General features: G+C 40.9%; 2 protein-coding genes across 4 annotated transcripts in view; one reads left to right on the plus strand and one right to left on the minus strand.

Annotated features, from left to right (window-relative positions):
• Nucleotides 1-18,502, minus strand: part of afmid (arylformamidase) — a 47,732-nt gene that overhangs the window by 25,534 nt on the left and 3,696 nt on the right. For 2 of the 3 annotated variants that reach the window (XM_088000697.1, XM_088000698.1), the window contains exons 2-3: nucleotides 5,076-5,166; nucleotides 2,562-2,652 (exon numbers count right to left, since the gene is read on the minus strand). In XM_088000697.1, coding sequence (XP_087856823.1) covers nucleotides 2,562-2,652; nucleotides 5,076-5,114 — 130 coding nt within the window. In that variant the 5' untranslated portion in view covers nucleotides 5,115-5,166. Of the gene's footprint in view, nucleotides 1-2,561; nucleotides 2,653-5,075; nucleotides 5,167-7,362; nucleotides 7,495-18,502 lie in introns of all 3 variants that reach the window. The other variant, XM_088000696.1, reaches the window with a different exon arrangement.
• tk1 (thymidine kinase 1, soluble) overlaps nucleotides 5,074-18,502 on the plus strand; it is a 31,831-nt gene continuing 18,402 nt past the window's right edge. The window contains exon 1 of the mRNA XM_043714935.2: nucleotides 5,074-5,195. The gene's annotated coding sequence lies outside the window, so the exon portion shown is untranslated. The remainder of the gene's footprint in view (nucleotides 5,196-18,502) is intronic.

Genomic DNA, 18,502 nt, shown 5'->3' on the forward strand with positions numbered 1-18,502 from the left:
ATATATCTCCTGCAAGCAACCTAAAAGAGGCATTAAAAATTTATTGCTCAAATTCAGACTTGTTTCATTTTAATATTGTACAAGTGCTAAAATTGACTAATGAGCTCCTACTGAAGATTGCACCTGATATACAGAGAATCAGGAACAAAATTCCTTTATGCAAATACAATAAAAACAATTAACAGACAATAGAGAGACAGACATATCAGAGTGTATTAATGTTTGTTTTTACTTTATTTTTCTAACTTATTCATATGATTTTGTACTTAATGTTGGACTTTCTAATTCTTTAGTTTTAAAAAATTTTTCCAAATAATTTGTACTTAAGAATCTGTACCTAGGTACTTTTGTCCCTAAGATCATACCATATGTGGCGACTTATAAACTTTTCAATGTACTCATGTGCGTACATGTGACAATAAAACTAATTCTAATTCTAATGTTTTTTTCTCATAATGAAGTTGCAAAGATAGTTCTTATGGTTTTGATACTGAACTAGCAATTTACAGCATGAAGTTCTCTTCAACGTAAATTTGACCCAGCAGCAGGAGTTCACGGGTACAATTCAGTAATGGCCAGTTCCACTGCTCTGAAACTACTAACATCAACATCAGACTTGAGAGAGAAACAATGAAATTTCTTTGTATTCTGGACTGGATCATTTTTTTAAAATTTATCTGCAGATTCCTTTCCTCTCTTTGTAGTTGAACAAATGTAATGCTGAGAGTTGTCATTTAGTTTAATTTGTAAACCGATTATTTTCTTCTACAGTAGGTAAAATATTTAGAACACTGCTGGGATAAAAAAAAAACACTTGGGACAATCAGTTATACTTATGCTTGTTTGGTGTTACATAAATAAAGAACACAAGTGCATTAATCCACACGAAGGGAAATTTTACAATAAAGGTAGATTGGCATAATTATCTGCCCTGCTGACAATGGACAATATTTTTGTCTCTCACAGCCTTTCTGCTGACTGGTCTTTAAAACCTTCACTCCAGGCACAAGAAAAAAATCAAAGAAAATATCAGCTCTAGAGTGTTGGGTGCATCTTGAAAGATCTATGCAAAGCAAGTAGTGTTTTTTATTACTTGCTCATTGAACATGGCAAAGCCAGCTCTTACTGCATATCACATGTACAGTATTCATTCTGTTATTATCCTAGCTGATGGTATTGCCAGACAAGACAAATCCTAGACAGGAACCTGACTTGATAGATCATAATTTTTTATACTTCGTTTTTAGCAAAATGCTTTCTTGCTACACTGTTAGTGCACAATGCTGTAAATTTTCCTTTAACTATAGATTGGAAATTTATTACAAAAGACATGGAGATAAAGTAGAATAATCTAAACTATGTTTTTATAATATTAATTCAAAGAGTTTAAACACTCAATACAGATTTTGTCCCATTAATCCCAAAGCTTTTCTTTGTAGATTGAAAATAAACAGCCTTTGTAAAGTTTCCTGAACACCCTGATCCAGTTCTCAAATCATTCAAAACCATCCAAACCACCACTCATATAATCATCACACCAATATTCCCGTATCTAACACCTCAGTAGGTTTAAGTCACTTGGGTTTCAATTTTTGTATTGAACAATGATAGCTCCTTCCCGGTATCTTCTTTAAGTATCATATACTTGAGTTTCCCTGCACTCAGCTTAAGTAACCAATTTCCAGTTTTTTATCTGGTATGAAACCAATATTAACTCCTCCCTCTAAGGCCCGAATTCATTATATGCTTCTCTTAGGAACACTATTGTATACAGTCATTCTGTTTGAAGGTCTTAACAAAACTAAAAAAAAATCCATGTTTAAAAACTGAAGCCAAAAGTCTCTCTGTCTCAGCTAAAGGACCCAAATTTAAAGAAATTGCATTCCAGACTTCTATAACAAACCTTTGAGGGCCCATTATTTACTATAATGTGTCATAAGCAATTAAAAATAAACAAAACTCCATTAGTGCACCAAATGCATCAACATTACAGCCAGGCTTCAAAAATTATTTTTTAAAGAAATTAGTGTGGTTCCTTATTGTGTCATAGAGCTATACAGCATGGAAACAAACCATTCAGTCCAACTCGTCCATGCCGACCAGATATCCTAAACTAATCTAGTCCCATTTGTCAGCATTTGGCCCATATTCCTCTAAATCCTTCCTATTCATATAGCACCAGCCTATTCAGCCTCTCCCTATATCACAAACCCTCCAACTCTGGCAACATTCTTGTAAATCTTTTCTGAACCCTTTCAAGTTTCACAACATCCTTTCTATAGCAGGGAGACCAGAATTATAAATGCATCACTCATTACTACTCATTTAGGCAAGCCGCCCAATACATATCATTGAAATTACTTATGACTGGGTTCTCTTTCATCGAAAAAATGGTGCAGGATTGGACAATAAATGCAGCTTTTTTAATAATATCCTCATATCCTGAGAACAATTTAACAACATTCTTAAAACCCAATTTGTGGAAATAGCAGGTAACAACCACCAGATGAGCAACTGTTTGCAAACTGCAATATATATCCGGCATTCTTGGGAGTACTAACCTTTAGTAATTTCTTTGATATGAGCTGCTATTACAGTATCCTTGTCCATTCGGTGTGACCAGCAGCTCGGAGAATACTGCTTATTAAGTTCCTATAGTAAATAAAAATGTTAGTCCCACATCAAATACTCCCAATTTAATCAAAGCAATCTGATTTTGATTCTCAGACCTAAGAATCAAGTACATTTAGTTTCTTATAAACTGCTAAATATCAATTTATATTCAGAGCTCTTTTCACCAATATGAATCACCTGTTCAATTGTAACTTAGTTATAGAAGATAATTTTTATTTTGAATATACAATTAAGCTCTTTTGCCAAAGATTCCATCTGCACGCATGAAGACAGTTCTCAAGAAATACTAATGTAAAATGGGTGGCACAGTGGCACAGTGGTTGGCACTGCTGCCTCACAGCGCCAGAGACCTGGGTTCAATTCCTGCCTCAGATGACTGACTGTGTGGAGTTTGCACATTCTCCCCGTGTCTGCGTGGGTTTCCTCCGGGTACTCCGGTTTCCTCCCACAGTCCAAAAATGTGCAGGTTAGGTGAATTGGCCAAGCTAAATTGCCCGTAGTTTTAGATGTAGGGGAATGGGTCTGGGTAAGTGGCGGGTCGGTGTGGACTTGTTGGGCCAAAGGGCCTGTTTCCACACTGTAAGTAAGTAAAAAAAATAACAAAACTTATATTGTATGTGAGGAGAATGCTGATTGGTCGGCAAATGGACCCTGGTTGGTAGAGGGGATGCCATGGATAAAACACTAATAAGATGATGAATGATAGACAATTGCTGGAAATGTGTTGCTGGAAAAGCGCAGCAGGTCAGGCAGCATCCAGGGAACAGGAGAATCGACGTTTCGGGCATAAGCCCTTCTTCAGGAATGCCCGAAACGTCGATTCTCCTGTTCCCTGGATGCTGCCTGACCTGCTGCGCTTTTCCAGCAACACATTTCCAGCTCTGATCTCCAGCATCTGCAGACCTCACTTTCTCCTCAATGATAGACAATTGCCAAGCTTTGTTTAAAGTTTAAAGTAGACATATTGACTCTGATTGGTCAACATATTTACCTGAGGAATTAACCAGAGAATTGGCTGTCCTTTATTTTGTTGTGTTGAAACAAGCACATTGTATGTACGTTTTCTTTCTGTTTGCCAAGAATGTGGTCCCTTGTATAAAGACATGTAGCTTCATGTAAGCTCAAATGTGCCACACTATGAGCCGATCTAACAATCCTAAATTGTTTGTCAGCATGACTATTTGTACACTCAGGATTATTTGACAAATTCTGTTCAATTAAGCATTCACACCTAATGTTGGACACTGTGCTGCAGGTTTTGCAAGCACAAGCTAGTTGAATATTGTCAATACCTTGCCTTTTGTGAGCATCCAAAGGGATGCGTTATTTAGCATGATCTGCCAGTCATTGGGATGTACCTACATTATCCTGGCAATTAAATTCATATCACACAACATTCATTTGTGTGATTTACAGAACATCTTTTTAGCTTAACAGCAGCATCCTATTAGTTGCAAGCACGACTTGTGTTGTTACTGCATTGCAGCAGCATGAAACAGCTAACAATTTTTGCCAATTATCCTGATGTCAAAACGTTTCAACAAAGTATATCCTTTTTCAGCAACACTCAAATTCTGTAACGCCAAGCAGCTATTTATTTGAAAATAAATAAAAAGAAATAAAACAAACATGGAACATAAAAGCAGATTCCATAACTTTGGTTTTCCCAGCATAGAGCTTTGGATGCATGAACACTTATCATGATTCAATATGTTTCAAAGGAAGGGATAAAGAAATCATTCTGGTGACTATTCTGTATTGTTATTGTTAATTTATGCCTCCTGAAACACAAATGGATGCAACCAAGTCACAATTTTCTGGGCAGCTCAAACTTGTATAATTGGGATACAATAGGCATTCTGTGCATCTAGAATCATAGAATCCTAAAAGTGCAGAAAGAGACCATTCAGCCCTGAAACACTTTCACAATATAAGTGTTGGTAAAATGCCAAGTGTATTTGGTTTGCTGCTTTGCCATGCTATTTTAATCCAATAAATATTTCTCAACGCAACACAGACCAGCTGGATCTCAGATGTCCAGTTTTAAATTTAACTTTTGCTTATTAACTCCGATAGTTTCTTATTTGCAGTAAAGATACAAGAGTACTAAGATACTGCTATGGTTGCCAGGACTAGATCTGTGCTTATATCCTATAGGATTCAGGCTCAATTAAACATATCATGTGATAAAGTTGAATTGTGCAGACCCCAGGATATGGTTCTTAATCAAGTGACAGCTAAAAGAAATTTGAATTCAGCTTAACAGCTCCATTAATAGAAACACATTGAGATCTTGTTTGCAACATGTCTGTCACTGTGGTGCTCATCTCCTGGTTTCCAAACACACTGAGAGCCCATTTAGAGCACAAGGTACGTACTGTTTGTTGATCAGGTCTAGAGAGGAGAGGATAGATGAAAAAGAGCTAAACAATTTCACTTACGTCTTTATTCATTTCCTTCCAAAGACTCATTCTGTTCATTATTCAAGTTCCCCTCAGATAGTTGAACCTTGGCTTGGAATCCTATAGTATCCTATCAGTTGAAAGAACAATGATGAACAGGTGAGTTATTATCAGCATTTTAATGGACTTTAATAATTGTTTACATATGCATTATGCAGAGTCTAAGGCATTGTTTCAATTGTTTGTGTAGTTCTGTATTACATTGCTTACAGCATATTTTAATATCACACTAAATGTTAATAACATTGCAGTAGCAATCAAGTTCCAGCTTGTACTTAAGTATGTTGAAAAAACATGCAAGTTTCCTGACTAGGAATAGTTATTTCAACCAACCTGTTCAGACATGTTACATGCAGCCCCTGCACAGGTGGAACTCAAACTCAGATCTTCTGGCACAGAGGTAGGGACACTATCATCTGTGCCATAAGACCCATTTCTGACATGGCTATACAAGCAAGAAAATGGGAGAATCTGCCTAAAGATGTATTTAAGTTATTGCTCAGAGAAATTAAGACATCCAATCAAATATTCGCTGAAACTATTCACATTTGTCACCTCAATAAAGCATCTTAATTTTGTTGCTATGTATTGTGCTAGGCAGCTATTTCTCTAAGAGAGAGCCATTTAAAACCAGTAAATTACTGGTACCACTAAGATTTCAAACAGTAAGAAGAAATTGAATAAATTTTGGTAAAGTAAAATCTGAGTAAACATCAGATCAATAATCTGAACCATATCTCCAGAGAAGACACTTCTAGTTTTAACAAGTAGATTGTATGGGGAAAGACAATTTATTGGCTTCATGAGGTGAATCAATAATTTGAATACAGGAATGGACCTGCATGCTTCAGATCTGAACAAACTTTCCCATCTAATGGCTGAACTACAGGTAAAGTACAGGTGTGGAAGTATAGGTTCTTCCACATTCAACAGAAATTTACCTGTACTTCCACACATGTCATCTACTGTATCCTTTGCACCTGATGTGGTCTCCTCTATATCGGGGAGACAGGACACCAACTTATGGATCATTTCAGAGAACATCTCTGGGACACCCACACCAAGCAAGCTCACTGCTCTGCGGCTGAACACGTTAACTCCCCCTCCAACTCCACCAATGATACGCAGGTCCTGGGCTGTCCTCCATTGCCAAAGCCTAACCACCACCCAATGCCTGTAGGAAGAATGCCTCATCTTCCACCTGCACCCACAGGGAATCAATGTGGCTTTCACTAGTTTCCTCATTTCCCCTCTCCCCCCCACCTTATCCCAGTCCCAAGCCACCAACTCAGCACTGCCCTCTTGACCTGTCCATCTTCCTTCCAACCTATCTGCACTACCCTCCTTTCCAACCTATCACCTTTTTCCACCACCATCTTCATGTACCTATCACATTCCCAGTTATCTTCACCCCGGCCCCACCCCCCCCTCCCATTTATCTCATAGTCCCCCTGGCCCACAAGCCTGATGAAGGGCTTATGCTCAAAATGTCGAGTCTCCTGTTCCTCGAATGCTGCCTGACCTGCTGTGCTTTTCCAACTGGAGGAGGTGCATCTGTTTGCGAAATCCTCAGTATCCAGTGGGATGTTAAAGCATAAGATTTTATAAATACGATCAAAGCAAACATTATTCTGAATTCTATTTCTCAATTGAAGTAGATGAAACACCAAAGACAGACTTCACATATTTGTAGATTCTAGATGAAAGGAAACAAAACCTTCCTTTGCAATAATTTATCTCAACAAATACTTTGGTAGTTTGCTTTTCAAGATCAAAACTCGACAAAGCTCATATACAGCAGAGAAATGACCTGCCAGCATTGCTATCCAAAGCTCTCCAGCACTCCAATATGTTCTGGTTTCCCTCATGATTTATCCCTGAGTCACAATCAGTCTTCCTCTGCACCCTGCAGCTCCTGCAATCATCCCTCTCCCCTCTCTGCTCGCAATAATAACTTTCCAGCAGAGGCATTCCCAACCAATCTCTTAGTCTTACTGACTGATGGTGAGAAATTGTAGGAAAATTAGTACAAATCACACTGAGCACAAGATTCATGTAACCCAATTTCTATGAGCCTGGTCACCGCCCTCTGCTTTCACTCCCCTAATGAATTGCTTGTCCCGGTCTTAAGGCAACACAAAAAACAAAAGAATATCAAACAGGCAGCATCAGCTGTTGATGTTCACCAAAATTAAACAACCATGAATTTAAAACTCCTAGATCTCGCAGGAGAGACGATATGTGCAAGTCATAGGATTGCTCTTACCTGCTGCACTGACAGTTTGAACTTTGAAATGTCAACACTTGTGTAACTCCAGAGTAGCTATTCAGAGTCATGTGCTGTGATAGAAGAATGATGAAACCAAACCAACATCTGTTACAGCCCAGTCTTGATTACCTATAGAGAACAAACTAGCACTGCACTTACACCAAATCATGTTGCACTGAATCCATTTAGTATCCACAAAAGCAAACATAGAGAACCTTGCAAAGACTGGTCAACCATTGTCTATCTCACTGGCTTGAAAGTTCCCCGATGCAGTTCTTTTCCTTGTAGCTTGAGAGAAATTTCCTGCAACAGATAGGCATTTCTGTACTCAAATAAATGTCATGTGACAATATATGATGTGGAGGTACCAGTGTTGGATTGGGGTGAACAAAGTTTAAAATTCACACAACACCAGGTTATAGTCCAATAGGTTTATTTGGAAGTACAAGCTTTCAGAGCGCTGCTCCTTTGTCAGGCAGCTAGTGGGGCAGGATCATGGAACACAAAATTTATAGCAAACTGATGTGATGTATTGAATAATCCTAAATCGCTGTTAAGTCTTCAATCACATAGAATAGGGTTGCAGGTTTTGAATTTCTTTCAAGTCACATTCCTGTGATAACTTAAGGTTTATAAAAAAGTGACATATCAGTTTAAACAATGCATGAAAGGTGTGGGGTTAGAGTCTGTCTGTATCCCAAACTTGAGTCAGACTGATTCTATTCCCAAAGTAGGAATTTATAAAATGTCACATGGACTGACTGCCTACAGATTGTGTGCTTTTTTAACAAAAGAGAATGTATCTGCGAATACAAATCTGCAAATGCAAATAGACTGGTGTGTATGTGTGTGTGTGTATATGCCTGTGAGACAGTGTGCACTTGAATGTGAGTGTGGGTGTGTATATGGATGTGTCTGAGAGGGAGTGTGTGGAGATGAGAGGGTCTGTGTGGGTTTGATCGTGTGTAAGAGTGAGTGTGAATATGTGCTTGTGTTTACCCGAAGATCCGAGGCAGAATGTCCCTGACTGCTGAAGTGTTCCCTGACTGGGAGGGAACATCCCTGTCTGGCAATTGTTGTGCGGTGCCCATTCATCCGTTGTCTTGGCACTTGCTTTGTCTCGCCAATGTACCATGCCTTGGGGCATCTTTGTCCGCTACATATGAAATAGACAAGGTTGACCGGCTCACATGAGTTCATACTGCACACTTGGTGAGAGGTGTCCTCACATGTAATGGTAGTATCCATGTTGACACCCTGATATGTCTTGCAGTGGCTGCTATGACAGAATTGTATGGCATTGTAGTTGATGTTATGCTGAAGGCTGGGCAGTTTGCTGCAAACAATTGTCTCTCTAAGTCTGGCAGTTGTTTAAAGGCGAGAAGTGAAGGTGTAGGGAAGATCTTGGCAAGGTGCTCTTTGTCATTGATAGAGTATTGCAGGCTGCAAAGAACATGATGTAGTTCCTGCAATCCAGGCAAGTGCTGGACAATGAAGGGTATCCTATTGGTCGTATCCTTGTCTGCCTCCTGAGGAGTTCATTATGGTTTCTCGCTGTGGCATGTCGGAACTGGCAATCGATGAGTTGGGCTTGTTATCCTGTTTTTATGAGGATGACCTTTAGCATCTTCAGGTGTCCGTGGCGTTTCGCCTCTTCTGAGCAGATCCTGTACATGTGTAAGGCTTGTCTATGGGGGATGGCTGTTTTAATATGTTTCGGGTGGAAGCTAGAGAAGTGCAGCATTGTGTGACGTTATCTGTGGGTTTGCGGTAGAGTGAGGTTCTGAGGTGCCCCTCCTTGATGGAGATCCATGTGTCCAAGAATGAGACTGATACTAAAGATTAGTCCATGGTAAGTCTGATTAAACTTGTTGATATCACTGTGTAATTGTGGCTCCTCATCATGGGTGCAGAGGAGGAAAATGTCATCAATATATCTGGTATATAGTATTGGTTGGAGGTCATGTGCAGCACAGAAGTCTTGTTTGAACTTGTGCATGAAAATGTTGGCATATTGGGATTCAAATTTGGTCCCCATGGCTGTTCTGTGTGTCTGTCTGGGTGATGAAGTTCTGGGATTTACATATTAATGAATCGAAACCTGCAACCCTATTCTATGTGATTAAAGACGTAACAGCAATCGAGGATTGTTCAATGCATTGCATCATTGTATGGCACTTTGATCTTATACTATAAATTCTGTGTCCTATGATCCTGTACACTAGCTACCTGATAAAGGAGCAGCACTCCGAAAGCTTGTACTTCCAAATAAACCTGTTAGACTATAACCTGGTGTTGTGTGATTTTCTTTCTTAACTATGTGACGAAATAGATCATCTTGGGCAAAGGGAGGAAGGAAGTGGCAAAGCTTCCCACTCCTGGTCAGTATTGGAAAACACATGCATGAGAATAAGATGATGGCGTGTTTTGATAACCTGCTGATATGCACTCTTTAACTCATTTGAAATGATGAGCTGGATCTGAAATTCAGGGCCTCATACAGTAACATTGATTTGGACACACTATGGTCAAAACTGGCATGTGTTTCAGCCATTTTCTGAGTGTCCAATACAATTTCTGGTTGGAATGCCTTCCATTGAATATGTGCTGCATCACTGTATAGTCCCTCAATATTTAGATTTAGATTAGATTACAGTGTGGAAACAGGCCCTTCAGCCCAACAAGTCCACACCGACCCGCCGAAGCGAAACCCACCCATACCCCTGCTTTCATCTCCTTTCATCTTGTGGATGTTAAAAACAATTTATTTATTTATTTGTGGGTGTCACTGGCTGGGCCAGTATTTATTGCCCATTCCTAGTTGCCCTTGAGAAGGTGGTGGTGAGCTGCCTTCTTGAACTACTGCAGTCCATGTGCTGTGGGTTGACCCATAATACTGTTAGGGAGAGAATTCCAGGATTTTGATCAAGTAATGGTAACATTTTTCCAAGTCAAGATGGCGAATGGCTTGGCGGGGAACCTGAAGGCGGTGGCGTTCCCATACATTTGCTGCCCTTATCCTTCCAGATGGGAGTGGTCCTGGGTTTGGATGATCTGAGGATCTTTGATGAATTTCTACAGGGCATCTTGTAGACAGTACACACTGCTACTACTGAGTGTCGGTGGTGGAGTGAATGGATGCTTATGGAAGTAGTGCCTATCAAGCAGGGTGCTTTGTCCTGAATGGTCGAGAGTGTAGGGCTGGAAAAGCACAGCAGGTTAGGCAGAATCCAAGGAGCAGGAAAATCGACGAAAATGTTTTTCCAGCCCCACACTCTTGACTCTAATCTCCAACATCTGCACTCCTCACTTTCGCCTTGTCCTGGATGGTGTCAGCTTCTTCAGTGTTGTTGGGGCTGCACCCATCCAGGCAAGCGGGGAGTATTCCATCACACTCCTGACTTGTGCCTTATAGATTATGGACAGCCTTTGGGGAGTCAGGAGATGCATGAATCGCTGCAGTATTCCTAGCCTCTGACCTGCTCTTGTAGCCACTGAGTTTATGTGGTCAGTCCAGTTAAGTTTCTGATCAATGATAACTCCCAGGATGTTGATAGTGGGATATTCAGTGATGGTAACACCAATTAATGTCATAGGGCAGTGGTTAGATTATTTCTTATTGGTGATAGTCTTAGCCTGGCTTTTTAGTGACATGAATGTTACTTGCCACTTATCAGCCCCACCCTGAATATTGTCCAGAGCTGCTTGTATTTGGACACGGACTGTTTCAGTATTTGAGGAATCATGAACAGTGCTGAACATTGTGCAATCATCGGCAAACATCCTCACTTTTGACCTTATGATGACGGGAAGGTCATCGATGAAGCAACTGAAGATGGTTGGGCCTAGCACACTATCCTGAGGGACCCCTGGAGCTGAGATGACTGACCCCCAACAACCATAACTGTCTTCCTATGTGTCAGGTATGACTCCAATCACTGGAGAGTTTGCCCCTGATACCCATTGATTCCAGTTTTGCTAGGGCTCCTTGATGCCACACTTGGTCGAATGCAGCCCTGATGTCAAGGGCTGTGATTCTTACCTTACATCTGAATTCAGCTCTTTTGTCCATGTTTGAACCAAAGCTGTAATGAGGTCAGGAGCTGAGTGGCCCTGGCGGATCCCAAACTAGGCATCATGGAGCAAGTTACTGCTGAGCAGGTGCTGCTTGATAGCACAGTTGATGACACCTTCCATCACTTTAATAATCAAGAGTAGACTGATGGGATGGAAATTGGCCAGGTTAGATTTGTCTTGTTTTTATGTACAGGATATATCTGAGCAATTTTCCACATTGTTGGGTAGATACCAGTGTTATAACTGTACTGGAACAGATTGGCTAGAGGAGTGGCAAATTCTGGAGCACAAGTCTTCAGTACTATTTCAGAACATTGTCAGGGCCCATAGCCTTTGCAGTATCCAGTGTCTCCAAGCATTTCTTAATATCAGGTGGAGTGAATCGAATTTTCTGAAGACTGGTATTTGTAATTCTAGGGACTAATGGAGGATGCTGAGATGAATTTAGCACTTCAATCACTTAGCACTTATGACTGAAGATTGCTGTGAGTGCTTCAGCCTTAATTTTTTGCATTGATATGCTGGGCTCTTCCATCATTGAGAATGGAGATATTTGTGGAGCCTCTTCTTCCAGTGAGTTGTTTAATTGTCCACCACCTTTCACGACTGGATGTGGCAGGACTGCAGAGCTTAGATCTGATCTGTTAATTGTGGCATTGTTTTGCTCTGTCACTTGTTGCTTATGCAGTTTGGCATGCAAGAAGTTCTGATTGGTAGTTTCACCAGGTTGAAACCTCATTTTCTGGTATGCCTGGTGCTGCTACTGGCATATCCTCCTGCACTCTCCATTGAACGAAGGTTGATTCCCAGGTTTGATGGTAATGGTTAAATGGGGATATGCTGGGCCATGATTGTGCTGGAGTACAATTTTGCTGCTGTTGATGGCCCACAGCGCCTCATTGATGTCTAGTCTTGAGTTGGTAGATCTGTTTGAAGTCTGTCCTATTTAACACGGTGATAGTGCCACACAACATGATGGAGGTTATTCTCAATGTGAAGGTGGGACTTCGTCTCCACAGGACGGTGCAGTGGTTGTTCTTACCAATACTGTCATGGTCAGATGCACCTACATCTGGGAGATTGGTGAGGATGAGGTTAAGTATGCTTTCCCTGTTGTTGGTTCCCTCATCACCTACCACAGACCCAGTTAAGCAGCTATGTCCTTTAGGATCTGACCAGCTCGATCAGTTGTACTGCTACCGAGCCACTTTTGGTGGTGGACATTGAAATCCCCCACCCAGAATACATTTTGTGCCGTGCTCAATGCTTCCTCCAAGTGTTGCTCAGCATGGAAAAGTGTTGGTTCATCAGCTGAGAGAGGACAGTACATGGTAATCAGTAGGTGCCTTCCTTGCCCATGTTTAACTTGAAGCCATGAGACTGCATGGGGGTCCAGGGTCAATGTTGACGACTCCCAGGGCAACTCCCTGCTGAATGTATACCACTGTGCCACCACCTTTGCTAGATCTATCTGCTGCTGGGGCAGGGCATGGTGATGGTGGTCTCTGGGACGTTATCTCGAAGGTATGATTCTGTGAGTATGATTATGTCAGGCTGTTGCTTGACTAATGTGTGAGACAGCTCTCCCAAATGTGGCACCAACCCCCAGGACTTTGCAGTTCGACAGGGCTATTTCTGCTGTTGTCTTTTCCGATGCGTAGGTCAATTCTAGATGATCTGTCTGGTTTCAATTCTTTGGGATTTTGTAGCGATTGGTACAACTGATTGGCTTGCTAAGCCATTTCAGAAGGCAGTTGAGAGTCAATCACAATACTGTGGGTCTGGAGTCACATGTAGGCCAGGCCAGGTGAAGATGGCAAATTTCCTTTCCTGAGGACATTAGTGAACCAGATGGGTTTTTCTGACAATCGACAATGGTTTCGTGGTCATCAGTAAATTCTTAATTCCATATTTATTTTTTATTGAATTCAAATTCTACCATCTGCCATGGTGAGATTCAAATTCTGATTCCCAGAACACTAGCTGAGTTTCTGGATTAAGAATCTCGCAATAATACCACTAGGCCATTGCCTTCCCTTCTTAAGTATTTCCCCTCCTTTGTCTCCAAACATCCAAATCCAAAATTCATTTTAGTTTAATTCTTACCCTTCTCACCAATAATTCTTTGCAGAGTTCTATGATGGGGATTCTGAGGGTTCCCATGCACAACTGCAATCTACACCTGCATAATGACTGTCTGGCCAGCAGAAAACCTGTCCCATTATGTTTCTTTCCAAAACCTACCTGCATTTTCGTGTTCTCCTGCACATTGGACAAAATTACTACATACTGAGAATCACAATTCTTGTTTGAAATGTTATAATTTTCCTCAAATTTTCTTTCTGGAAAATGCATTGCTATATCCATTACTGTAAGGGTGTACTGATGTCTCACTTTTATTTTTGATAATGGTCCTGCACAATCTATTAGCACTTTACTGAATGGTTCTTCATATACTGGTATGGATATTAAAGGTGTTGGTTTGTGTAGATAATAAGATTTCCCTCCTACTTGACATGCATGACTTGTTCCACCAAACTGCACGACATTGCTATGAAGTCTCAGCCATGTAAAATATCTATTTGCCAATACTTCAGTTTTCCTTATTACTCTATTACCTGCCATAGGAATGTCACATGCTACTTGTACTGTTTCCTTATGATATTTGGGCAATACCACAATCCAGTTAACAACCATCCATGCCTCATCCACAGATCTGTGAGAGTGTCTCCATTTCTTTTCAGAACTCTGCTTTTAATGTAATAGCACTCTGGATCTCCTTCAGCTTCAGCTTCAGTTTAAGTGTATCAAATCATTTAACTCCGGATATCCTTACTGAGTCTCAATTAAAGAAGACACGCCAAACACTTCTTTTGAATTATCCCCTTCCTTAAAGAATGTTTTGGCAATCCTAACATCTGCTTTTGGTATTACTTTAGCATCTGGTGATGGACTCTGTTGGGCCATTGCTCTGGTCACCACACATGATGGAGAAGTACCTGGAATGTGTTCCTGTAACTACTGTACTCTGTCTTCTCAATTGTATTCGGAATTCCATGATGATGAGTGAAACTATAAACTTTATTCCAGCCAAAAGGGAGTAAGATTTGAAATTCTTTCAAGGAAATTATTTCTCTTTATATGTGATTTCAACTTCTAATGCTTAATGCTGTTTGTTGAAATTACTTTGCTTCACAATTTCAACTCATATATATGTTTGCCCAGATTGTTCCTTAAATTTCAGAACCTTTCCTGTATGATATAGGAACCAACTTAAATGTACCTAGAATAACCTGTTTTTACATCACCGCAATCCATAGAAACCTCCTCTGCTTGTGAAACATACATTTCCTATCCTATATTATGAACTGGACCAGAAAGGTTGACTGGCTTTTGCCCAAAACGTCGATTTCGCTGCTCCTTGGATGCTGCCTGAACTGCTGTGCTCTTCCAGCACCACTAATCCAGAATCTGCTTTCTCTCCACAGATGCTGCCAGACCTGCCAGGTTTCACCAGAATTCCTGTTTTTGTTTCCTGTCCTCTACCTGTCAACTTTCTCTGCATGGGCAGCAGTCAGATCTTTGTGGCCTCAAATTCTCACTTGGTTCAATATTTTATCAAATAATATGAAGAATGCCTCCGCATTCATTTCCTCAAGTTTTGGTAGGGACAGTATAAACTTAGGAGAAAGTGAGGACTGCAGATGCTGGAGATCAGAGCTTAAAAATGTGTTGCTGGAAAAGCACAACAGGTCAAGCAGCATCAAGGAAACAGGAGAATCGACGTTTCGGGCATAAGCCCTTCTTCAGGAATGAAGAAGAATTCCTGAATTCCTGAAGAAGGGCTTATGCCCGAAACGTCGATTCTCCTGTTCCACAGTATAAACCTAAGCAATTCCCACAATTTGGATTATGACTAGGGTTTTCCACATCAGAGTCTGCATCAGCTTCTGATGTCTCTTTTTTTAAACCACATCACTTTAAGTTTATACTTTTGTTCTCTCTCATCTCTTTTCTCTTTACCTTTTCGCTTTCTATTCCAGTGTTCCTATTTCCAATTCCAATACTTTTTCATTGTCTGACTCAAACTGTTTCATTCGTTTTCTTCAAGATCAAACTGCCTTAACAGTAACTCAGTGTTAACTGACACCAATGTCTCACTACTTGGAGTGTCTCTGTTGTATTTGTACAAAACTGAATTGCGGTGCTCAAACCTATCACTGCTTTCTTAGCCCTGGCAGGCAACTGCACATCTAACATACTTGCCAGTTTGATTAATTTGACTTTTGAGGTCTCTCTTGAAGTTCATCTGAGATAGCTTTTCTACCTGCTGGAAAAGCTTTGCAGATTTTACTTTTTTTAGTGCAAAACCTGGAGTATATCCTTTTTCCCTTACCCTAACTCCATATTCAATCTTCGTCCTGACTCACTGTGGTATTTCCCTGGAAATCAAGCCCTATCACCCGACGGAGTGTGCTAGGACTTGCTGCCAGTGGTGAACACTGCAGGGACTGCTGAATATCATGAGTGGTGTAGCTAATATTGTCCCATTATTTAAGATGAATAGAAGGGATAATCCAGGAAATTATACACCTGTGAGCCTCATGTCAGTTGTAGGGAAATTATTGGAAAATATTCTCAGGGACAAGATCTGTGTGCATTTACAAGCAAATTGACTTATAACTGACAGACAACCTGGTTTTGTGCAGGGGAGGTCGTGCCTCACTAACTTGATTGGATTTTTTGAGGAGGTGATGAAGATGATTGATGAGAGAAAAGTAGTTGATGATGCCTACATGGACTTCAGTGAAGTCTTTGGCTTTGATCTTTATGTCATCATTGTCTACAGGAATAGTGTCAAAAGACTGGAAGATAGCAAATGTTGTCCCCTTGTTCAAAAAGGGGAGTAGAGACAACCCTGGTAATTATTGACCAGTTAGCCTTACTTTGGTTGTGGGTAAAGTGTTGGAAAGGGTTATAAGAGATAGAATTTATAATTGCTAGAAAGGAACAAGTTGGTTAGGATAGCTAGCATGATTTTGTGAAGAGTAGGTCATGCCTCACAAACCTTATTAAGTTCTTTGAGAAGGTGACCAAGCAGGTGGATAACGGTAAACGGTGTATATGAATTTCAGTAAGGTATTTGATTAGGTTCTCCATGGCAGGCTATTGCACAAAATATGGAGGCTTGGGATTGAGGATGATTTAATGGGTTGGATCAGAATTTGGCTAGCTGAAAGAAGACAGAGGTTGGTGGTTGTTGGGAAATGTTCATCCTGGAATTCAGTTATGAGTGATGTACCACAAGGATCTGTTTTGAGTCCATGGCTGTTCATCATTTTTACAAATGACCTGGATGAGGGCAGAGAAGGATGGGTTAGTAAATTTACGAATGACACGAAAGTCGGTAGAGTTGTGGATAGTGACATAGATAAGACGCAGAAATGGGCTGAGAGGTGGCAAGTGGAATTTAATGCAGAAAAGTGGGAGGTGATTCACTTTGGAAAGACTAACAGGAATAAAAAATACTGGGTTAATGGTAAGATTCTTGGTAGTGTAGATGAGCAGATAGATCTTGATGTCCAGGTACATAGATCCTTGAAATTTTCCACCCAGGTTGATAGGGTAGTTAAAAGACGTATGGTGTGATAGCTTTTATTGGTGGAGGGATTGAATTTCAGAACCACGAGGTCATGCAGCCATACAAAACTCAGGTGCGGCCACACTTGGAGTATTGCTTACAGTTCTGGTCACCGCATTAAAGGAAGGATGTGGAAGCTTTGGAAAGGAGATTTACTAGGATGTTGCCTGGTATGGAGGGAAGGTCTTACAAGGAAATGCTGAGGGACTTGAGGCTGTTTTCGCAAGAGAGAAGAAGGTTGAGAAATGACTTAATTGAGACATATAAGATAATCAGAGGGTAGATTGGGTGGACAGTGAGAGTCTTTTTCCTCAGATGGTGATGGCTAGCATGAGGGGACATAGCATTAAACTGAGGGGTGATAGATATAGGACAGATGTCAGAGGCAGTTTCTTTACTCAAAGAGTAGTAGAGGTGTGAAACACACTGCCTGTAACAGTAGTAGACTTGCCAACTTTAAGGGCATTTAATGGTCATTGTATAGGCACATGGACAAGAAAGGAATAGTGTAGGTTAGATGGGCTTCAGATTGGTTTCACAGATTGGCGCAACATTGAGGGCTGAAGCGCCTGTATTGCACTGTTATGTTCTATGTCTTTGTCAAGGTCCCTCATAGCAGATTGGTTCAAAAGGTGAAGTCACATGGTATCAGGGGTGAGCTGGCAAGATGCATACAGAATTGGATCAGTCATAGGAGACAGATGGTAGCAGTGGAAGGATGCTGGTGACTACTGGTTTACAGATGATACAAAGATTGGTGGATTTGTGGATAGTGAAGAGGATTGTTAGAGGATACGGCAGGATATAGATCAATTGAAGCCATGGGCAAAAAAATGGCAAATTGAGGTTAATCTGGACAAATATGAGATGATGCATTTTGGAAGGTCAAGTACAGGTGGAAAAATACAGTAAATGTATATTTCCAGAAGAGAACTGATGTACAGAGGGATCTGGGTATGCAGGTCCAACAGATTAGGTTAGATTTCCTGCAGTGTGGAAACAGGCCCTTCGGCCCAACAGGTCCACACCGACCCTCCAAAGAGTAACCCACCTAGTCCCATTTCCCTCTGACTAATGCACCTAACACTATGGGCAATTTGCCTGACCTGCACATCTTTGAACTGTGGGAGGAAACCGGAGCTCCCGGAGAAAACCCACGCAGACACAGGGAGAATATGCAAACTCCACACAGTCGCTGAGGCTGGTGCTGTGAGGCAGCAGTGCTAACCACTGAGCCACCAGGTTCACGGTGTGGGGGTGGGGGCGGCGTTAGGGGGCACAGTTTAAAAGAGATGTGCCAGGCATGTTTTTCACACCAGAGTGGTGAGTGCCTGTAATGCACTGCCAGAGGAGGTGGTGGAAGCAGACCCATTCAAGAAGCACCAGGACAATACATTGAATATGAAGAGAATAGAGGGA

The sequence above is a fragment of the Chiloscyllium plagiosum genome, unplaced genomic scaffold (assembly GCF_037043375.1).
Source record: "Chiloscyllium plagiosum isolate Xiang-an unplaced genomic scaffold, Cpla_swu_hap1 HiC_scaffold_25, whole genome shotgun sequence".
NCBI lineage: Eukaryota > Metazoa > Chordata > Chondrichthyes > Orectolobiformes > Hemiscylliidae > Chiloscyllium > Chiloscyllium plagiosum.